We start from the raw sequence: 18,377 nt of genomic DNA, 5'->3' as shown, positions 1-18,377 counted from the left end.
AACTGACACAAAGAGGACTGGGGCTGCTGGAAACATGAGCATGTACTACCAGATCCTACGGGCGATACGAAGTTCCTGCCATCAGTAAGACAAGAGACATCAGTCTCTATCTCTGTCTCTATCTCCATTTCTGTCTCTCTCTCTCTTTCTCATCAGGACTGCAGTTCAGAGCCCTAAGCACAGCTGTGCCAAGTTCAATTATTTCATTGTCCAAAAAGAATCAAGTGATACAATCACTGAGATGGGGGAAAAGGACTTTTAAAAACTTCTTCATTATCTGATGTGTGGCTCTGTGCTTTTAAGCCTCAGGATATATTTTGCTGTCTAAATGTTTTTTTATACTCCTTTTTAACTTTTTTTTTTTTTTTTTTTTTTTTTCAGAGACAGGGTCTTGCTCTGTCACCAGGCTGGAGTGAGGTAGTGGAGTGCTTACTGCAGCCTTGACCTCCTGGGTTCAGCTGATCCTGCCACCTCAGTCTCCCAAGTAGCTGGGACCACAGGCACGCCCCACCCTGCCCAGCTCATGTTTCATTTTGACTCTCAAATAAATGCAGAAGCCTAAAAATATAGCCAACCTCCTTAGGAAATGTTTGCATCCATCTTGGGTCCTCAGAACAATCAAGAAAATCCAAAATATGAACGAAATTCAATTTTTAGGCACAAAAGGGAGTCCAAAAAATGAAATGGGCTTCAGCATTGTAATATTTTGAGACAGAGTCTTGCTCTGTTGCCCAGGCTACAGTGCAATGGCGCAATCTCAGCTCACTATAACCTCCACCTCCTGGGTTCCAATGATTCTCCTGCCTCAGCCTCCCGAGTAGCTGGGCTTACAGGTGCCCGCCACCGCACTTGGCTAATTTTCGTGTTTTTAGTAGAGACAGGGTTTCACTGTCTTGGCCAGGCTGGTCTTGAACTCTTGACCTGGTGATCCACCCTCCTCAGCCTCCCAAAGTGCTGGGATTACAGGCGTGAGCCACTGCGCGTGGCCCAATAATTTAATATTTTCTGCCATAATTCATTCGTGACAGGATTTGGTGTGGTGAGGGTGGGTGGCAGTGGAATGTAAAGGGCAGTGAGACAGGTGAACTTCATAAAAATTATTCTATATTGGTTGAAATATATGGCATAGCTTTGCACTGGGGCTAGGAAAGCAAATGCCATCCATAATTTCTTCATTTAAAGAAACTACTAGTTTATATTCTAATTCAGGAGGCAAGACATTACACCTATAGAACAGTTAAAGGGAATATTGGAGCCACTGTGCACTTGAGTATAAATTACTAGAGCACTGGGCTTGGAGTTAAGACGTGAGGTCCAGACCCAAGCCTGCCACTATTTGTCCATTAGTGGCCCAAGATCAGTCAGCTTCTCTGGGCCTGAGTTTCTTCCTCTGTCTAAAGAGAGGTTTTAAAGAGAGAAATTCTGAGGATCCTTTCAATTCCAACGTTGCTACAGTAGAAAAGAGCTTGCAGAGTCAGAGGGGAGAGAGAATTTTGGGCTGGAGCCTAAGAAATGCCTTTCTAGGCGAGCCCCAGTTGCATTCTCCCTGCAAAGGCCCCCGAGGTGGGGGAAGTAGTTCCCTCCATGCCTCTGAGCTCACAGGTGAAGGTTTGCCTCCAAACACCCTTGCCTCACTTTTAGTAACTCCTTAAGAATCAAAAGAGTGCCACAGTTTCGGGGATTCCCCAAATGACCCTGTGGGACCAGCTCTCCATCACACTGCAGGTCCCTGGTGTTGAAATCAACTATGTGCCAGACACTGCATACAGGAAATCTTCCAAATGTTACCTCAATTACTCCTCATAAGGCTCCAGGGAAGTTGATCAGATTATCCCAATTATACCAATGCAGTGACAAATGTTCAGAGAGGTTAGAACACCTGCCTGGTCACTCAGGGAGGAAGTGCCAGGGACAGGATTCAAGCACAGCTTTGGCTGACTCCATTCCAACCTCACCATTCCTGTTTGTATCCAGGCATCCCCTACACATGAACTGGCTGTTGTCCACTAAACCAAACCTAATCCCCAGAAACAATTCATAGTCCTCCGGCAGCTGTCTGCTGTACACCTTCAGCTTCAGAGCCTCTGCGTTTGGGCCCAACCTGTCTGCTGACTGCCAGCCTTCCACCATACAAACTGTGCCTCTTCACTGCCAACCAGACTTGCCCCTCATTCAACACCAAGCTGGAAACCCATCACTTTTAAAAGTCCTCTCTGAAATTTTATATACATGTATACATACATACACTCTCTCTCTATCTTATTCCACAAAGATTTTTAAAATATTTTTTTTGTAGAGATGTAGTGTCACTATGTTGCTCAGGCTGGTCTTGAACTTCTGGCCTCAAGTGATCCTCCCATTTCAGCCTCCCAAAGCACTAGGATTACAGGTGTGAGCCACAAAGGATTTGATATGGCTTATAAGGATAAATACAATAGTAAGACTTAAGGTGTAAATAGTGCATTGCTACATGAGGACCGATTTTCTTACCTAACTCCGTTTGTCTTACAGCATTCTTTCCTCAGCCTGTGTATGTGTGTATTAATGTGCTTCAGAGGAGGCTGAGATGGAATTGCTTTTTGCCTCTTTATGTCCCTAAATAGCACCCAGCACTTGCCATTACATATTGAAGTGCTCAATAAGTGCTTGCTCTCACCGCAGAAAGAGCTTACCACTGACCATTCTGTAGCCAGATGTGTGATTTGGGTGTTCTTGTTCCCATCACACTTGCCATATGAGGAAGAGATGATCATGGGCCATTGAATCTGCTCCTGGCCTGCTGGAATGCACATTCCAGGGATTGACTAGGTATGGTTTGCAGCCATAGGATCAAGCCAAACAAAGAGATCCAGATGATGCAGATGATGTCCTGGACCATGTGCACGAGTTGCTGCACAGCCAATCACAGACAGAATCTTGTCTTTCCCAGGCCACACACTGCCCAGGGTTGGTGTGACGTCAGAGGCAGGGCCAAGGCACACCGTCCCCTTTGCAGTGCTCAGACTGAGACTGACCCTCTCCTCTTAACTTGTGACTTGCCACAAAGGGCCTTAATGTTACATGCAGACCTCAAGAGAAGCTCAGAAGTTAGACTGACACACATCTGCCTCCAAAGTACCCCAGCAGTCCATAACAAACTTACCTTACAGCAAGAATTACAGTTTGTCCATAAACAGATGTGCCAAATACATTTTCAAACTGTGGAGGAGAACAGATTTAGTAACAAGTAAAAAGCAAAAATTTTTTTAACATTTTCTACAAATCAAATGGGGCAGAAAAAAATAATGCCATATCTAGCTTTTAACAGGATCCAGCTGGGTAGAAAATGGACCCCGGGGACTTCTTACGATCTGAGCCAGGACCACCCCCACATAGGCTGCTAAGACGCCCTGGAAGAAAGTAAGTTGTCTCTATTTTCCTAACTCGAGTGGTTGCAATTGAGTTCTGGTGGATCCCTTTTGGATTACAAATCTCCCAGAAACTCTAAGAATGCTTCATTTCCTCATTGGTACCCCCAGGAACATCAAGTCGTGACTGAGATTAAGTCTTTAATCTCTGAAGACCAGGGCATAAGGCCTGAAACTGGAGGGGGCTTTTGTGACACTCACACTCAAAGACAAGTTTGGGGAATGTAGTGCTAAGTGACCATTGCTCAGTAAAGCCACAGGAAGCACTTCAGGGGTTCCCTGGAAGTAGGACTGCATTGATGTTGCTGTCTTCAGTGTACTGAATAGTACGAGCTGGCAAATTTGAATGCAGATCCAAGATGAGAGGGCAAGTCACTGCCAGCTGGCCCACGGGGCAGAGATGACATGGCAAAGGGGCAGAGCAAACTCTGTGACACAGCAGCCATGGATTCTATCCTAGCACTACCATGTACTGGCTGGCTGTGCAGCCGGAAGCACTAGCTCTCTCTGCACCATCTGCAAAATCATTTCCATGATACGTGTTTTCCATGTTACCAGTTCTAATAGTGACACAATTTCAAATTGGGAGACACAGACCTTGTCACAGAATAGACTTTAGCTTTAAAAAAAAGTCTCTCCACGTCTACTACTTGTTTTTCTTTTTTCTTTCTTTCTTTCTTTTTTTTTTTTTGAGACAGAGTCTCACTCTATCACCCAGGCTGGAGTGCAGTAGCACAATCTTGGCTCACTGCAACCTCTGCCTCCTGGGTTCAAGCAATTCTCCTGCCTCAGCCTCCCAAGTAGCTAGGGTTACAGGTCCCCCCCACCATGCCTGGCTTTTTTTTTTTTTTTTTGTATTTTTAGTAGCAATGGGGTTTCACCATATTGGCCAGGCTGGTTTCAAACTCCTGACCTCAAGTAATCCCCTGCCTCAGCCTCCCAAGGTACTAGGATTATGGGCATGAGCCACCACGCCCGGCCTCCACCTTGACTTCTAAGACATATTTAAGGCTAATATTTTTTCCTTTCAAACTGAACTTTGAGCTATATTGGCTGGACACTTTCTGCAAGTCCTTCTAGGACTAACATCTGTGGCTGAAGAATGGAAAGACCCTTTCCTTTCATGCCCGCTCACATGTGTGCACTTGATCACAATAATCTAAACGATAAGAAACTGTTGTTCATGCCATCATTTTTGACAATGGGAAAAATAGGTAACAGATATTCAGATGTAATTCTTCTTTTAGACATTTTTTTAAAGCCAGTCTAGTATGAAAATTTATGCAAATTTGAATATAAAAAAGAGAAACAACATTTTAAAATTTTTTCTCTTTCATTCTGTGGAAATAATTTATTTTTTTTTTATCTGTCCATTTAAAACTGTATTAATAGCTTAAATCACAATGGGTATTGCACGGCTGGAGCCAAGCTTCCTTAGGCCCTCTGCCATGCCAGGCCAGGTGCCATGCCTCCAGGTACAAGACCATGGGGAGGTCCAAGGGGCCCAGGCAATGAAGAAGGGGTGGCACTGGTGGAGGTGCTCAGGACAGCTGTTGTTTACGGACCAGTAAGGGTACATTTCCCTGTGAACAACTGGTACAATGGTACCAGCATGAACCACCTGAAGACCAGCTCTACACTCAGCAACTCAGTGTCAGAACAAAGAATGCTTTACAGAAATGAAAGTTGGAAAATACTTACGAAGCTAGTAATATCACTATAGAAGTCTTGATAGGCCACAGAATTTTTCTCTTCTGAGTTAAATGTTTCTGAAACTTCCACTGAAATCGTCCCAGGGAATACCTTTCCTGAAAGTTAAGCATAAGCTTTCTGTACTATTTAATGCAAAGAGGGTCATTTCCGTTTTGTTTTAAAACATGTTTTTTAGAATTCGCAACATTGTATAATGACACTACAGGAAATCTGGAAATATTTTAAAAGTTACCCATAATCCCACCCAACCTAGCACAACTATTTTCATTTTGGTATATTTCTTTCCATTCACAGTTTACATTGTTGTAATTCCAAGTTTATGCCATATTTCTTTTTTTCTTATATGTAATGAGTATTTTCCAAATCGTTGCCTAGTCTTCATACCCATTCTTTCTTTGAGAGAGAGAGACAGGATCTTGCTCTGTCACCCAGGCTAGAGTGCAGTGGCACAACTGGCTCACTGCTGACTCCAACTCCTGGGCTCGAGGGATCCTCCTGCCTCAGCCTCCTGATTAGCTGAGATGACAGGTATATGCCCCCATACCCAGGCAATTTTTTAATTTTTGTAGAAATGGGAGTCTCAGTATGTTGACTAGGCTAGTCTCACATTCCTGGCCTCAAGTGATCCTCCTGCCTTCCTTGGCCTCCCAAAGTGCTGGGATTAAGGTGTGAGCTCTGGTGCCTGGTCTCATAACCATCATTTTAAAAGGTTGCATAATATTCTATGAAGTACATGTCCCCTTCCTTGATGTAATCATTTTGTTGTTGTTGGACTTAGTGCTTTTAATTATTTAAAAGGGGCCGGGCGCGGTGGCTCACGCCTCTAATCCTAGCACTTTGGGAGGCCAAGGTGGGTGGGTCACCTGAGGTCAGGAGTTCAAGACCAGCCTGGCCATCATGGTGAAACCCCATCTTTAAAAAAAAAAAAAAATATTTAAAAGGAAAATAAAAAGGTTGCAATGAACACCTTCACACACAAACTGTTCTTCTGTATTTGGGGTCACTTACTTAGAGTAAATCCCCAGAAGTGAGATTATTAATGCTAAAAATATAAGCATTTGGGGGGCTTTTGGTATATCCCTAACCCCTGTGGGCAATTCAGTGCATTCATTTCTTAGAGATTTGGCTGTTCTGGAAAATGAAGACATTTCTCGTTCATAAAACAGAAAAAAAAGAAAAAAACAGAACTCAGATAGGCCTCAGACCTTCATTGCAACCTGGTGATCTAATCAAAACATCATTACACCACAGGTGTATAAATGTACTCCTGAAATCCATTTTTAGAGCTGAAGGGCTCTTATGTCTCTAAGAGGGGTGTCTGATGCTATGGAGCAAACAGATCCTGTGACACAGCTGAAGACCAGGCTCCTAGGGTTGCTGGACAGTGTGGTCTTAGATAGTTCACCTTCTTCTGCCTCATTGTCCCCAGGTAACAGCATTTTTCTCTGTTTTGTTCGCCTTTGTTGCCTCCACATGTTCTTGGTTTTTTTTTTTTTCTTTTTTCTTTTTTTTTTTTGAGATGGAGTCTCGCTCTGTCATCCAGGCTGTAGTGCGGTGGCATGATCTTGGCTCACTGCAATCTCTGCCTTCTGGGTTCAAGCAATTCTCTGCCTCAGCCTCCAGAGTAGCTGGGATTACAGATGCCGGCCACTACACCTAGCTATTTTTTGTATTTTTAGTAGAGACAGCAATTCACCATCTTGGCCAGGGTGGTCTTAAACTCATGACCTCATGATCCACTCGCCTTGGCCTCCCAAAGTGCTGGGATTACACGCGTGAGCCACCATGCCCAGCCTGCCTCCACATTTTCTTTCTCTCTCATATTCTGGAATCTCTTTTTGCCATCATTTTGAGTTTTCAATTCCACTTGTGGTATGAGATACAGAGCTCAGCCAGGGCTCATCCCTTGTAACTCACCTTTCTGACATGTAGAAGAGTTGTAGTAATACCCTTCTAAACACAGGCAAAAACGTGTATTATGCAGCTCAACACATAACGAATTATCTGCACAGGGATCATCTTGGCAAGGATTGCTGGGACCTTAGATGGAGTAGAAAGAGATTAGAAATCCAGAGAAATTACAATACATAACACCTGGAAATGTCTCTTTCCATCTTCATGCCTCCCTCCTGGGCCCTTGCCATTTCTTGGTTGTGTTATTCCATAGCACACTGTTGGAAAAGTTAAAAAACAAATGTTTTCTTGCTTAGGTCTCTATAGAGTTTGTTGCTGAAATTCTAGAGCCAAGTATAATACTTGTCAGTAGTAAAGATCAGAGATTAGTGGACACAAGGGCTTGCCCAGAGAAAGAGAGACTGCAGTCTTCTAACTTCAAGGAGTCAGGAATCTTCACGTCTCAAAGTCCCTCCAGAACTGTGAAGCATGGTCCTCTAACACTACGTAGCGCTCCCCAAAACATCCTAGATAAAGCCTTGTTTTTAGAAAGGTATGAATAATTGTCGTATAGGGAGGAACAGCCAAGAAGCTCCAAAAAGACACTAGATGTTATATTCTGGTAAGCATTCCTAGGAGACATAGCCATAAAAACAGGAACGGGATAGTAAAGAAGAGAATGTGGATTAACTCAGTGAAAATCCTAAGAGGCCATGAGAAGACACTCCAGCCTCTGGCTTTCTGAGTGGGTGACTTAATAAATGGTGAAAATAATGCTGCAATGGGCTCTACACTGCCGGCGGAGATTCCCGGGCCAGGCAGGGTGCAGCATCTTTCTCTCTCCAGGGAACGGATGAGATCTGAGGAGGAGAGTTAGGTCAGTGATCCAATGACGATCTTGGCTGGCAGTTTTCTTCATCTCCGTCAAGTGGAATGATTCTGAGCTGTGATTTCAGAACAGCTTATGTGTTTGATAACCTTGAGAGCTGTCTGAAAGTCCTACAAACCTATATGTAGAAACCACCAATTTCTTTAAAAGCTGTATGTACGGTACAATGTGTATAACATGCTCTGTCTTGTGAATAAAAGAAGGGGAGGAATATACACAAACAAATATGTATGCTTATATTTGCATAGATAATTTCAAGGAGGAGATTCAAGGAATTGGCCACAGAAGTTGCCTCTGAGGAAGGAAACTGGGGCTCTGGGTCCTAGGGGTTTAGGATAAGAGGGAGATTTATTTTTTTTCCATATGCTTTTGCCCTGTTTGAGCTGCTTTTTCCATGATCAAGGGCCCAATTTCCTTTTGTTAAAAAATGAAAAATAAAATAGTGCTGGTGAGAATATGAAGTAACAGTACCTCTCATCAGTGCTTGGTGGGAATGCAAAATGGCACAGCCACTTCGAGAAGAAAGTTTGGTGGTTTCTTACAAAACTAAACATACTCTTACAAGAAGACCTGAGAGTCATCCTCCTTGGTATTTAACCAAAGGTGTGGGAAATTTATGTCCACACAAAAACCTGCATATCCATGTTAATATCAGCTTTTTTTCATGAGTGCCACAACTTGGAAGTAACCAATATATCATTCAATAGGTGAATGGATAAACAAACTGGTACATCTAGACAATGAAATATTATTCAGCACTAAAAAATGAGCTAACAAGCCATGAAAAGACATAGAGGAAGTGCATGCTACTATGTAAAAGAAGCCAATCTCGAAAGGTTACCTTCTGTATGCTTCCAACTCTATGACGTTCTGGAAAAGGCAAAACTATGGAAACAGTAAAAAGATCTGTGGTTGTCAGGAGTTAGAGGGAAGAATGAAAAGTGCAAAGGATTCTTAGGGTTGTGATCCTATAAGAAGGGGTGCATGTCATTATACACTTATTCGTCCAAATTCATAAAATGCACAGCACCAAGAGTAATCTCTAACGTAAACTATGGTCTGTAAGTGATAATGACGTGTCACCGGAGGTTTGTCAATTGTAATAAACACATCGCTTGGTGGGGGATGTTGATAATGTATGTGTCCGGTCAGGGAGTATATGCGAAACCTCTGTACCTTCATCTAAATCTTGCTGTGAGTCTAAAACTTCTCTAAAAGTAAACTCCATTAACATTTTTTTGAGACAAGGTCTTGCTCTGTTGTCCAGCCTGGAATACAATGACATGATCTTGGCTGGCTGCAACCTCTGCCTCCTGGGCTCAAGTGATCCTCCCATTTCAGCCTTCTGAGTAGCTGGGACCACAGGTGCGTGCTTTCACACCTTGTTAATTTTTGTATTTTTTTGTAAGATGGGGTTTTGTCATGTTTTCCAGGCTGGTCTTGAGCTCCTGAGCTCAAGCAATTCACCCACCTCAGCCTCCTAAAGTGCTGGGATTACAGGCATGAGCCACTGTGCCTGGCTTTCATTAACATTTTTTTAAAGAGAAAAAAATAGACTATCTAGAATAAAAGGAGGCATAGTTCAGTATCTTATAAACAAAAATAAGGGTTACCCCTCTGACAAGGTATGAACCAGTTTTCTAAGTAAAATTAATGGCTTCTTTTAAAAAAAAAAAAAAAAAGCCTCAGCCACCTTGCAAGGATGACTTGGGAAATCTTAGGGAAGAGACTGAATGTATCTCCTTCTGGAGACACCAGACAAATAACTCTCGGTGCTTTTTCTTTAGCAATGAAGGACAGACTCGTTAGCTTGCTAGGTGGCCAGGAATTGAAGAAGTCATAGGACATTACAGCCAGAAGAGATTTGGGTGGCTTTTTAGTTCAGTCCCGCCTTATTGCAGATGAGTAAGTTGAAGCCAAGAGAGAAATGCCTTGCCCCGTGCCCCACAGTTCATTCATGGTAGGGCCAGAACACAGGGAGATGGCCTGACTCCGAGGGGCCACCCAGCGAAGCAGAAATGGCGAAGCGGAAGTGGCTTAGAAAACCTCCCTTTTGGGATATCCCCTCCGGATTCCCCTCCCATGGCAGCATGGGAGCTGTCTCTCCCTCTCTCTTTCTTTCTCTCTGTGCCTAATAAATCATTCTCTGCAAAAAGAAAAAAAAGAAAAAGAAAAAGAAAGAAAAAGAAAAGAAAAGAAAACCTCCCTTTCCTGATTCCAGGAGAGCTGCATCCCATTGGAGCCCACCTTCAGAGTGGCTCCTCCAAGCATGAAAGAAGATTGGAGAATGAGGTCTTAGATACAGACTCTGGGCTCTACTTGCTTAACCATCCATTTCTTAAATCTATCAAAGAACACTGAGGAAGCTACCAGAAGTTAAGGGTAGGGAGACATCCACTTGTTCTTTGACCCTGGGTGAGTCATGGCCCTCACTGGGTCCCAGATTTCCCATCTGAGAATGACAGGATTTACCTAGATTCTACAGGCTCGAAAATATGATGATTCTTCTAGATCAGGGCTGGTTCATGAGTCATATCTGACCAACCTTTTGTTTTTTGTAAATAAAATTTTATTGGAACACAATCAGGTTCATGTTAACTATGACTACTTTCATATTAAAATAGTAGTGTAGGAGTTACAACAGAGACCCTACATGGCCTACAGGGGCATTTAGCCTTTCTGATAAACTTGATTGATTTCTGTTACAGATTGAGCTTGGGGAAGTGAAGCAAATGGTTCCTGTTTCATTAACTTCTGCTTGAGGTCACTTGTCATCGCTTAGTGTTCCCAAAGCGTCTGTCCTTTGGACAGTGGCCCTGGTTATGCCTAGGACTGTTTGAACACTGCTATTGTTTTGCTTTCTATTCCTCAGGCTCAAATTCCATGACTTGGCTCAAATTCCACATTGTGATCAGCCACCATCTTACCTTAAGAGTAGAACTGACTTCTTCCTTCGATAGACCAGAGAGTTAGACCAGTGGGGCTGGACAGTCCATGCTTATTTGGACCTGGTCTTCTCAGAGAAGCTGAAACTATTTCTAAAAATCCCCTAGGGAGAAGAAAGCTATAGAGATACCTTTCACAAAGCCCGAGTTCATAAAAACAAAACAAAACAAAACAAAAAAATACTTCACAGCTAGCAAATAACTTGAGGTAAGATGGGAGGGAAGGAAAGGAGAACAGAAGGAAACTGAGGGTAATCTTTTAGGGCCATTGCCATCACTACATCATGACACAGATTGCAAGCTCACATTCATATCCAAGGAAACCCTGGGCATCTTTAGACCCATTTGCCTACCCCACCAGAACACACCCACCTCCCTTCCTCCACAATGGTATACTCCCTCCTTGGGGAGAGAATCACCCTTACCTGTAGTGTTTAGGTTGCTGGTCTCCAGTGAAGTGGTGCTAGTGGAAGGCCCTGGTGATTGACTGTCTTTTGTGGAGGGGGACACTTCGTTGTTACTTTGTGTTTTAGAAGTGACCATTGTGGTGAATACATCACTTGTAGATGAAAAAACTATGTCAGATGTACTTAGTAAATCTGTACTTGTGGTTGACTCACCGCCTGTAATACCAGGTGTAGGAATTGTGAAGGAACTATTTGTATCAATTATGGTGGAGGTAGATGAAAGAGCTGTTGAGGAAGAAGGTGTAGTTGTTGTGCTAACAATTTCAGTGAAATCAGTTTCATTGGCATCAGTTGTAGCTACTCCAGGAAGAGCAGTTGCATTTTCTGTAGCTGTTAAAGCAGTAGTTAAGTTGGCTTGGCTGGTGGCTGGAGGAACAAAGACACCAAGTTTGAGGAGACAATGCATCGAATAAGTAATGGCTGTTAATTAATTAGTATTAATACTAATTAGTATCTAACTCTTTTCTTTTCAGTAGAGATGGTGTTTCCCCATGTTGCTTAGACTGGTCGTGAACTCCTAGGCTCAAGCATGCACCCTCCTTGCCCTCCCAAAGTGCTGAGATTATAGGTATGAACTGCCATGCCCAGCCTCAACTCATTCTTTTCTGGAAGAAAATGAATATATATAACTACATTAAAAATTAAAATACATGGCTATTTCTAATCACAAAAAAAACCCACCATAAATAAAATTAAAAATTAAACAGACAAAACTGGAAAAAATGTTATTGAAAAATATGACAAATGAGTTAATGTTTATTTATTTTAGAAATAAGGCCTTGGTCTGCCACCCAGGCTGCAGTACAATGGTGAGTGGTGTGACCATAGCTCACTGCAGCCTTGAGCTCCTAGACTCAAGCAATCCTCCCACCTCAACCTCCCAAATAGCTAGGACTACAGTTGTAACAGCTCCATGGCTGGCTAATTTTTTTTGTTTGTTTTAGAGATGGGGTCTCACTATGCTGGCCAGGCTGGTCTCTTTTTTTTTTTTTTTTTGAGACGGAGTTTCACTCACGTTACCCAGGCTGGAGTGCAATGGCGCGATCTGGGCTCACCGCAACCTCCGCCTCCTGGGTTCAGGCAATTCTCCTGCCTCAGTCTCCTGAGGAGCTGGGATTACAGGCATGCACCACCATGCCCAGCTAATTTTTTGTATTTTTAGTAGAGACGGGGTTTCACCATGTTGACCAGGATGGTCTCGATCTCTTGACCTCGTGATCCACCCGCCTCAGCCTCCCAAAGTGCTGGGATTGCAGGCATGACCCACCAGGCCCGCAGAGGAGTTAATATTTGTTAAGTTGAGTACCAAGAAGTCATATTATTTATGCCTGTAGTTGTAGAACTGTCAATCTGGATTTAATATGCCTGACTGTCCTCAGTGAGGACAATTGAGAATGCCACAAGGTGGCGCTGTGACTACCCAGAAGTGGACTCCTTTCGTCTTCTCTGCACTTCAAGGCAACTGCCCCAATATTTCATTACCCGGTTAGATTGAGAGAGGGAAAGTTTGGGGTTGGATAATTTAAAAAATGATGAAATAAAAGTACCTCATTAAGTGCTTATTACACTTCTTCCAAAATTTTATTTATTTTTTATTTTAGTAGTGTTTTCTCATTCACAATTCTAGATACGTTAAGAGTAAGATGAATAAATGATCTTTGCCCTGTGAGCTATGATGGGTATAAAAGTCACATTTTCACAACTTTTAGGAACCCCTGGACCATGGAGTAGTAAACTCTAGCGATCTAGTGATCGATTTTCTTTTCTTTTTTAAGAGCCATGGTCTTGCTCTGTCATGGAGGCTGGAGTGCAGTGGTGCCGTCACAGCTCACTGCAGCCTCAAGCTCCTGGGCTCAAGTGATCTTCTCACCTTGGCCTCTCAAAGTATTGGAGTAACAGGTGTCAGCCACCTTGCCTGGCCCAGTAATACATTTTCTAGAAACTTTCATTGTTTCTAAGAACTCTGACCATGACAATAGGTTAAAAAAAAAAAAAAAAAAAACTATTAAAAGAAAGTTTTAGTGAGGAAGCAATTTCTAAACCTTAGGGTACTAAGAACTGCTGAATATGCTTCCTGATTCCCCCATGGGTCTGTGAGCCCCCTGAGGGCAGAACCTGGCTCTTCACCTTCAACAGGGCTTGGTTGACATAGCCATTCAGAAGTGTTGAAGAGATCAGCAGTTACTCTTCCTGGGCAAGAAATACGTCACCAGCTGGCAATACTGATGGCTACTCTTCCTATTCCTGCTACTCAGAATAGTTCTCAACTATCAAGCGCTGGCCCTGTGCCCAACAGTACCTGTGAAATAGACATAGGTGCCCACATTTCACAGAAGAGCCCACCAATACACAGAGGGGTTGAGGGATTTGCCCAGAGGCAATGCCAGGTCTGTGAGATGCCAATGTCCTAACTACCACTTGGTTAAAGATGTGGGGAAGGCCATCCACTTAATGAAAAAGCCAAGACATCCCCAAGGAGCAAACACAAGAAGAGCAAATAGAGAAAATTGGGGATCAGAATGAAAGCAGTGGAAGTAGAAGTGACCTCCACGATGCCTCTATCATTGGGGTAGCAGTGAGAGTGGCTGGGGGCTGGCCCTCACCCTGGAAAACTCTGGACAGAAGAAAAGGGCTTGGCAGACTGGATGCAAACATCCCCAACCCCACCAGACCCTCGATTTCATGCTTTGGAAATGTTCATTCTCGGCCGATGCCAAAGAACCAACATGTTTCTGTAGATCTGCAAAAAACAAATTGGGACGTCTTAAGAGGTTTTCTGCAGGTCTTTGGAATTATGACAAGGAGTTTTGGACTTGGTAGCTTATTTTGGTTTTACATTTCTGTTTGCTAGGGAGATTACACTTCGGAATGCTCTATTAGTTTTAATAAAAGAGACACATTCCAAGCTGACAGCAATTCATTGCTGTGAATAGCTACAATAGGCTTTTTAACTAAAATATACGTGTGTGTGCCTATGTGTATACATGTGTTATATCTGAGGGTTGTACAGATTTCAGGGAAGACAGCTTAGAGCTGATATCCCAGGCTTAAATTATCTAGTAAAAATACCCAAGAGGAATTGTAAAATAACCAATTCTATTCAATGTATAGTTAGCAGAAATGTATGAAGGCATCTATGTAGTAAAACTAGCTTTAATATTTTTATTTCCTTAGGTCCTAAAGCTTCTGAACAACACAAGGATAGCACAATGTCCGTGGAGGTACAAATCATAGGTTTAAATGGCAAAATATATGCCCTGACCTGTTTTTTTCTGGGGAACACTCCATAACCACTACTCTTGTCCAGGGCACACCTATTAACTGCTTTATTCAAAGCTAGTTGAAAGTCACAATCAAACACCTTTCTCCCAGATCTAAATTCTTCATTATTGTGAGATATTGGTTCCCAAAGGCACCCATCAGATTCTGTGGAATAATGCAGCCTTAATCTCTCAGAGAAAGCAAAAACAACCTGGAAAGTTTTGCCTGTTAAAGGCACTTCAAATGTCACCGGCACATTTTTCATTTGTTTCAGTACATACTTGTGCAGGGGTTCCTGTAGTCGAGGTGCTATGCAAAGCATGGGGATGAGGAGGAACGTAAAGGTGTACAAGACACACTTCCTGCCCTTGGTTGCTCAGAATCTGAGACAGAACTTATTTTTGAAGTAGTGATTCCTTACACACACCTGCAAAATCCTTAACGTTAGATGAAAAAGCAACTTTAAAAAAAATTTTCAGACTGGGCACGGTGGCTCATGCCTGCAATCCTGGCACTTTGGGGGGCCAAGGTGGGTGGATCACCTGAGGTCAGGAGTTCAAGAACAGCCTGGCCAACATGGTTAAACCCGTCTCTACTAAAAATACAAAAATTACCTGGGCGTGGTGGTGGGTGCCTATAATCCCAGCCACTCAGAAAGCTGAGGTAGGAGAATCACTTGAACCTGGGAGGCAGAGGTTGCAGTGAGCTAAGATCATGACATTGCACTCCAGCCTGGGTGACAAGAGCAAAGCTCCATTTCAAAACATAAAATAAAATTAAATAAATAAGTATTTTCTTTAAAACCAGATCTTAATAGCCACCAAAAACTGTCAATACTAATATATCTGGAGGTAGATGACTGGGAAGGCAGATTGGATGCCCAATTTTTATTTCATACACATCTGTATTGTTTGAATTTGTTACAATGGGTCTGCATTACTTGTATAACTTTTTTTAAACAAAGAAGATAAAATCAAAAACAAAGTTGGAAAATCACATCCAGGCTGGGTGCAGTGGATCATGCCTGTAATCCCAGCACTTTGGGAGACAAAGGCAGGTGGATCTCCTGAGGTCGGAGTTCGAGACCAGCCTGGCCAACATGGCAAAACCCTGTCTCTGCTAAAAATACAAAAATTAGCCAGGCATGGTGGCAGGTGCCTGTAATCCCAGCTACTTGGAAGGCTGAGGTAGCAGAATCGCTTGAACCCAGGAGGCAGAGGTTGCAGTGAGCTGAGGTCAGGCCATTGCACTCCAGCCTGGGAGATAAGAGCAAAACGCCATCTCAAAATTTAAAAAAAGAAAGAAAGAAAAGAAAATCAGATCCAAGTACAGACATGACAAAAAGGGAAATCATGTATTAAGTCCCTACTATGTGCCAGGCAGTATCCCTGGTACATCAGGCACTTTGTCTCATTTAATCCTCTCAGTCACTCTTCAAGATAGGGATTTCCCCTCTAGTGTTACACAGGGAGACACTGAGGGTCAGAGATACCCCACAGCTAATAAGTGGTGGCATGCCATCTGAATCCCTGCTTGCGCCACCATTTGACCTTCCCCTTGGGCTCTCTGGGTCAAGAAACATCTCTACTCCCCTAAGGTACCTTGAGCCTCAATGATTCCTGATTCCCTTACCTCTCTATTAATCTCCTTGACCCCTCCCAGCCAACTTTCCCCTTTCTACCGCCCTTCTATTCCATTTTTTAAAAGTCAAGCCTTTTTTAATAGTGGTTCCCGAAAGTCATACGAGCCTCACCAATTCTTCCTTGGTCCTGAAGGCCTGGACCTAGCATCTGCCCCCAGGGTTGGCTGGAGAGATCTGGTAAGCCCTCCACTCTCGTGCAGCTAGCCTTCTGCAACCTTCCCGCATTAAGAGCTTGAAACCAGCTCTCAAAAAACTCTAACCCTGATGCCACTCATTCCAGTTCTCTAAAAGGGCTTAATTTCTCTTCATATATTTGCCTTATCAAAGACTTTCTTCCTTGATGCAAGCAGCTTCTAGATTTCAACTCATTGCACCTGGAGGAAATCAAATTATTTTACCCCCAAATATAGCTCCTTGATATAGTGAGTATTTTTAAATCAAAATCTCTTAGAGGTCAACAAGCACGGCAAAGACTGACCCATCAAGGAAGAACAATTGCTCCTGTTCCCCTCCCTGGTACGTCATTATTCACTGAAGGAAAGAAGACCAAGAAGCCGGCCACCCCTGAGCAGACCCTTCATCAAGATCAGGACTGTCTCCAAGGATCTTTAAATTCCAGAGCGTTACATACAAGTTTATTTTTGCTCCCAAATCCAATTATTCTCCCTAAAAATCACTTATTGCCCCTCAATGGAATCCCTCTTCTCCCCTCTCCCATAACTTGTTTTACCAAGATCAAAGCCCCCTTTCTTTCTGTAACCTCAAGATGGTGTATAAGCTTCCATATGTCATCAGGAAGTTGGGTGTTCATGCTGAAGGCTTCTGGGTACACACATTAAATACATCTGTATGCCTTTTTTCCTATTAATCCATCAGGCCAGTGATTTTTCAGCAAAATTTTAGGGGCCAATCAGCCCCCACAACCCTTACCTCTCAATATACTGATGGCCTCGCCCACATGTGGCTCATAGAACCTTTCCTAACTCAGAACAGGGAGTACAGGTCTGATGCCTAATCAACATGACAATTACTCCCTATGGCTTAGCATTCTCAAATTCAAGTCCATTTGTGAAAGGAGGCTTTTTCCTGTGGTCAGCTCTCTGAGTATCGTGAGAGAGGCTCCAAAACGCTAGTAGAGAACTGGGTCCTTGGAACCTACTTAGTCCTTCTTATCTGGCCTCAGAAACTCTCAAAGACAAACCTCTGGTTTGCTGAGCCCCCAAATCTTACTCCATAGACCACTGCCCCCCGCTTCCCCACAACATGAAGTTTCGCTCTTTTGACCAGGCTGGAGTGCAGTGGCACCATCTCAGCTCACTGCAACCTCCACCCACTGGGTTCAAGTAATTCTTCCTGCCTCAGCCTCCTCAGTAGCTAGGACTACAGGCACCCACCACCATGTCCGGCTAATTTTTTACATTTTCAGTAGAGACGGGGTTTCACCATGTTGGGCAGAGTGGTTTCAAACCTCTGACCTCAAGAGATCTGCCCTCCTCAACCTCCCCAAGTGCTGGGATTAAAGGAATGAGCCATCGCACCCAGTCCACAGACCACTTTTGCTATTGCTCTGTCTTCATCCCAGGCTAAAATGCTCGTGTCTTTGAGCAGAGCTAGAGAGGAAACTTCACTTAGAAAACAGGCCGTGTGCTGGCCTGCTGATTTTATCTCAAAGATAACATACACGATTGGAAGAATTAAAATGTAAAAATATTCCTTACCTGAGTTTACAAAAAGGAGAGCAAGAAGAGTAAGATCAGTGACGGCCTTCATTTTAGCTGTTCTTGCTTGGTAATCCAAAGAGGAAATGATTTCCTTCCCCAGCTACCCTTAGTTTTAACTGTCTATCAGGTACAAAGTCCAGTCATTAATTGACGTCAAACCAGAGAAAGGCAATTATAGTTAGCATGTGGCCATATACCATAGGGCTCTTCTGAGCTTTTGAGATAGAAGAGGTGCAACTGGCCTTATGAATCATTTTTCTGGCTCAAAGCTCAGAATAAGTCAGGACATTCCAAACATCCTTGTGAGGTCGGTGGTGCATACGTTTGGTTAATCTCTTGATACCTCAAATGTCTCCAAGCTACCATCTTTTAGGAGACCAGCATTCCTTTAAACATTCAGTAACAGACTGTGCTCTACTCACCTGCATTTGAGTGCAGG

General features: G+C 43.2%; 1 protein-coding gene across 1 annotated transcript in view; it reads right to left on the bottom strand.

Moving 5' to 3' along the window:
- MUC13 (mucin 13, cell surface associated) overlaps positions 1 to 18,073 on the bottom strand; it is a 30,454-nt gene extending 12,381 nt beyond the window's left edge. Inside the window, exons 1-5 of the mRNA XM_032268296.1 lie at positions 17,936 to 18,073; positions 11,273 to 11,680; positions 7,038 to 7,160; positions 5,109 to 5,215; positions 3,143 to 3,198 (exon numbers count right to left, since the gene is read on the bottom strand). Of these exons, the coding sequence (XP_032124187.1) occupies positions 3,143 to 3,198; positions 5,109 to 5,215; positions 7,038 to 7,160; positions 11,273 to 11,680; positions 17,936 to 17,987 (746 nt within the window). The 5' untranslated portion in view covers positions 17,988 to 18,073. The remainder of the gene's footprint in view (positions 1 to 3,142; positions 3,199 to 5,108; positions 5,216 to 7,037; positions 7,161 to 11,272; positions 11,681 to 17,935) is intronic.
- Between the last annotated feature and the right edge of the window lie 304 nt (positions 18,074 to 18,377).

The sequence above is a fragment of the Sapajus apella genome, unplaced genomic scaffold (assembly GCF_009761245.1).
Source record: "Sapajus apella isolate SASKATOON/1434 unplaced genomic scaffold, GSC_monkey_1.0 scaffold178, whole genome shotgun sequence".
Classification (NCBI taxonomy): Eukaryota; Metazoa; Chordata; class Mammalia; order Primates; family Cebidae; genus Sapajus; species Sapajus apella.
The sequence above is the reverse complement of the archived record's forward strand: the minus strand, read 5'-3'. Positions and strand labels throughout refer to the sequence as shown.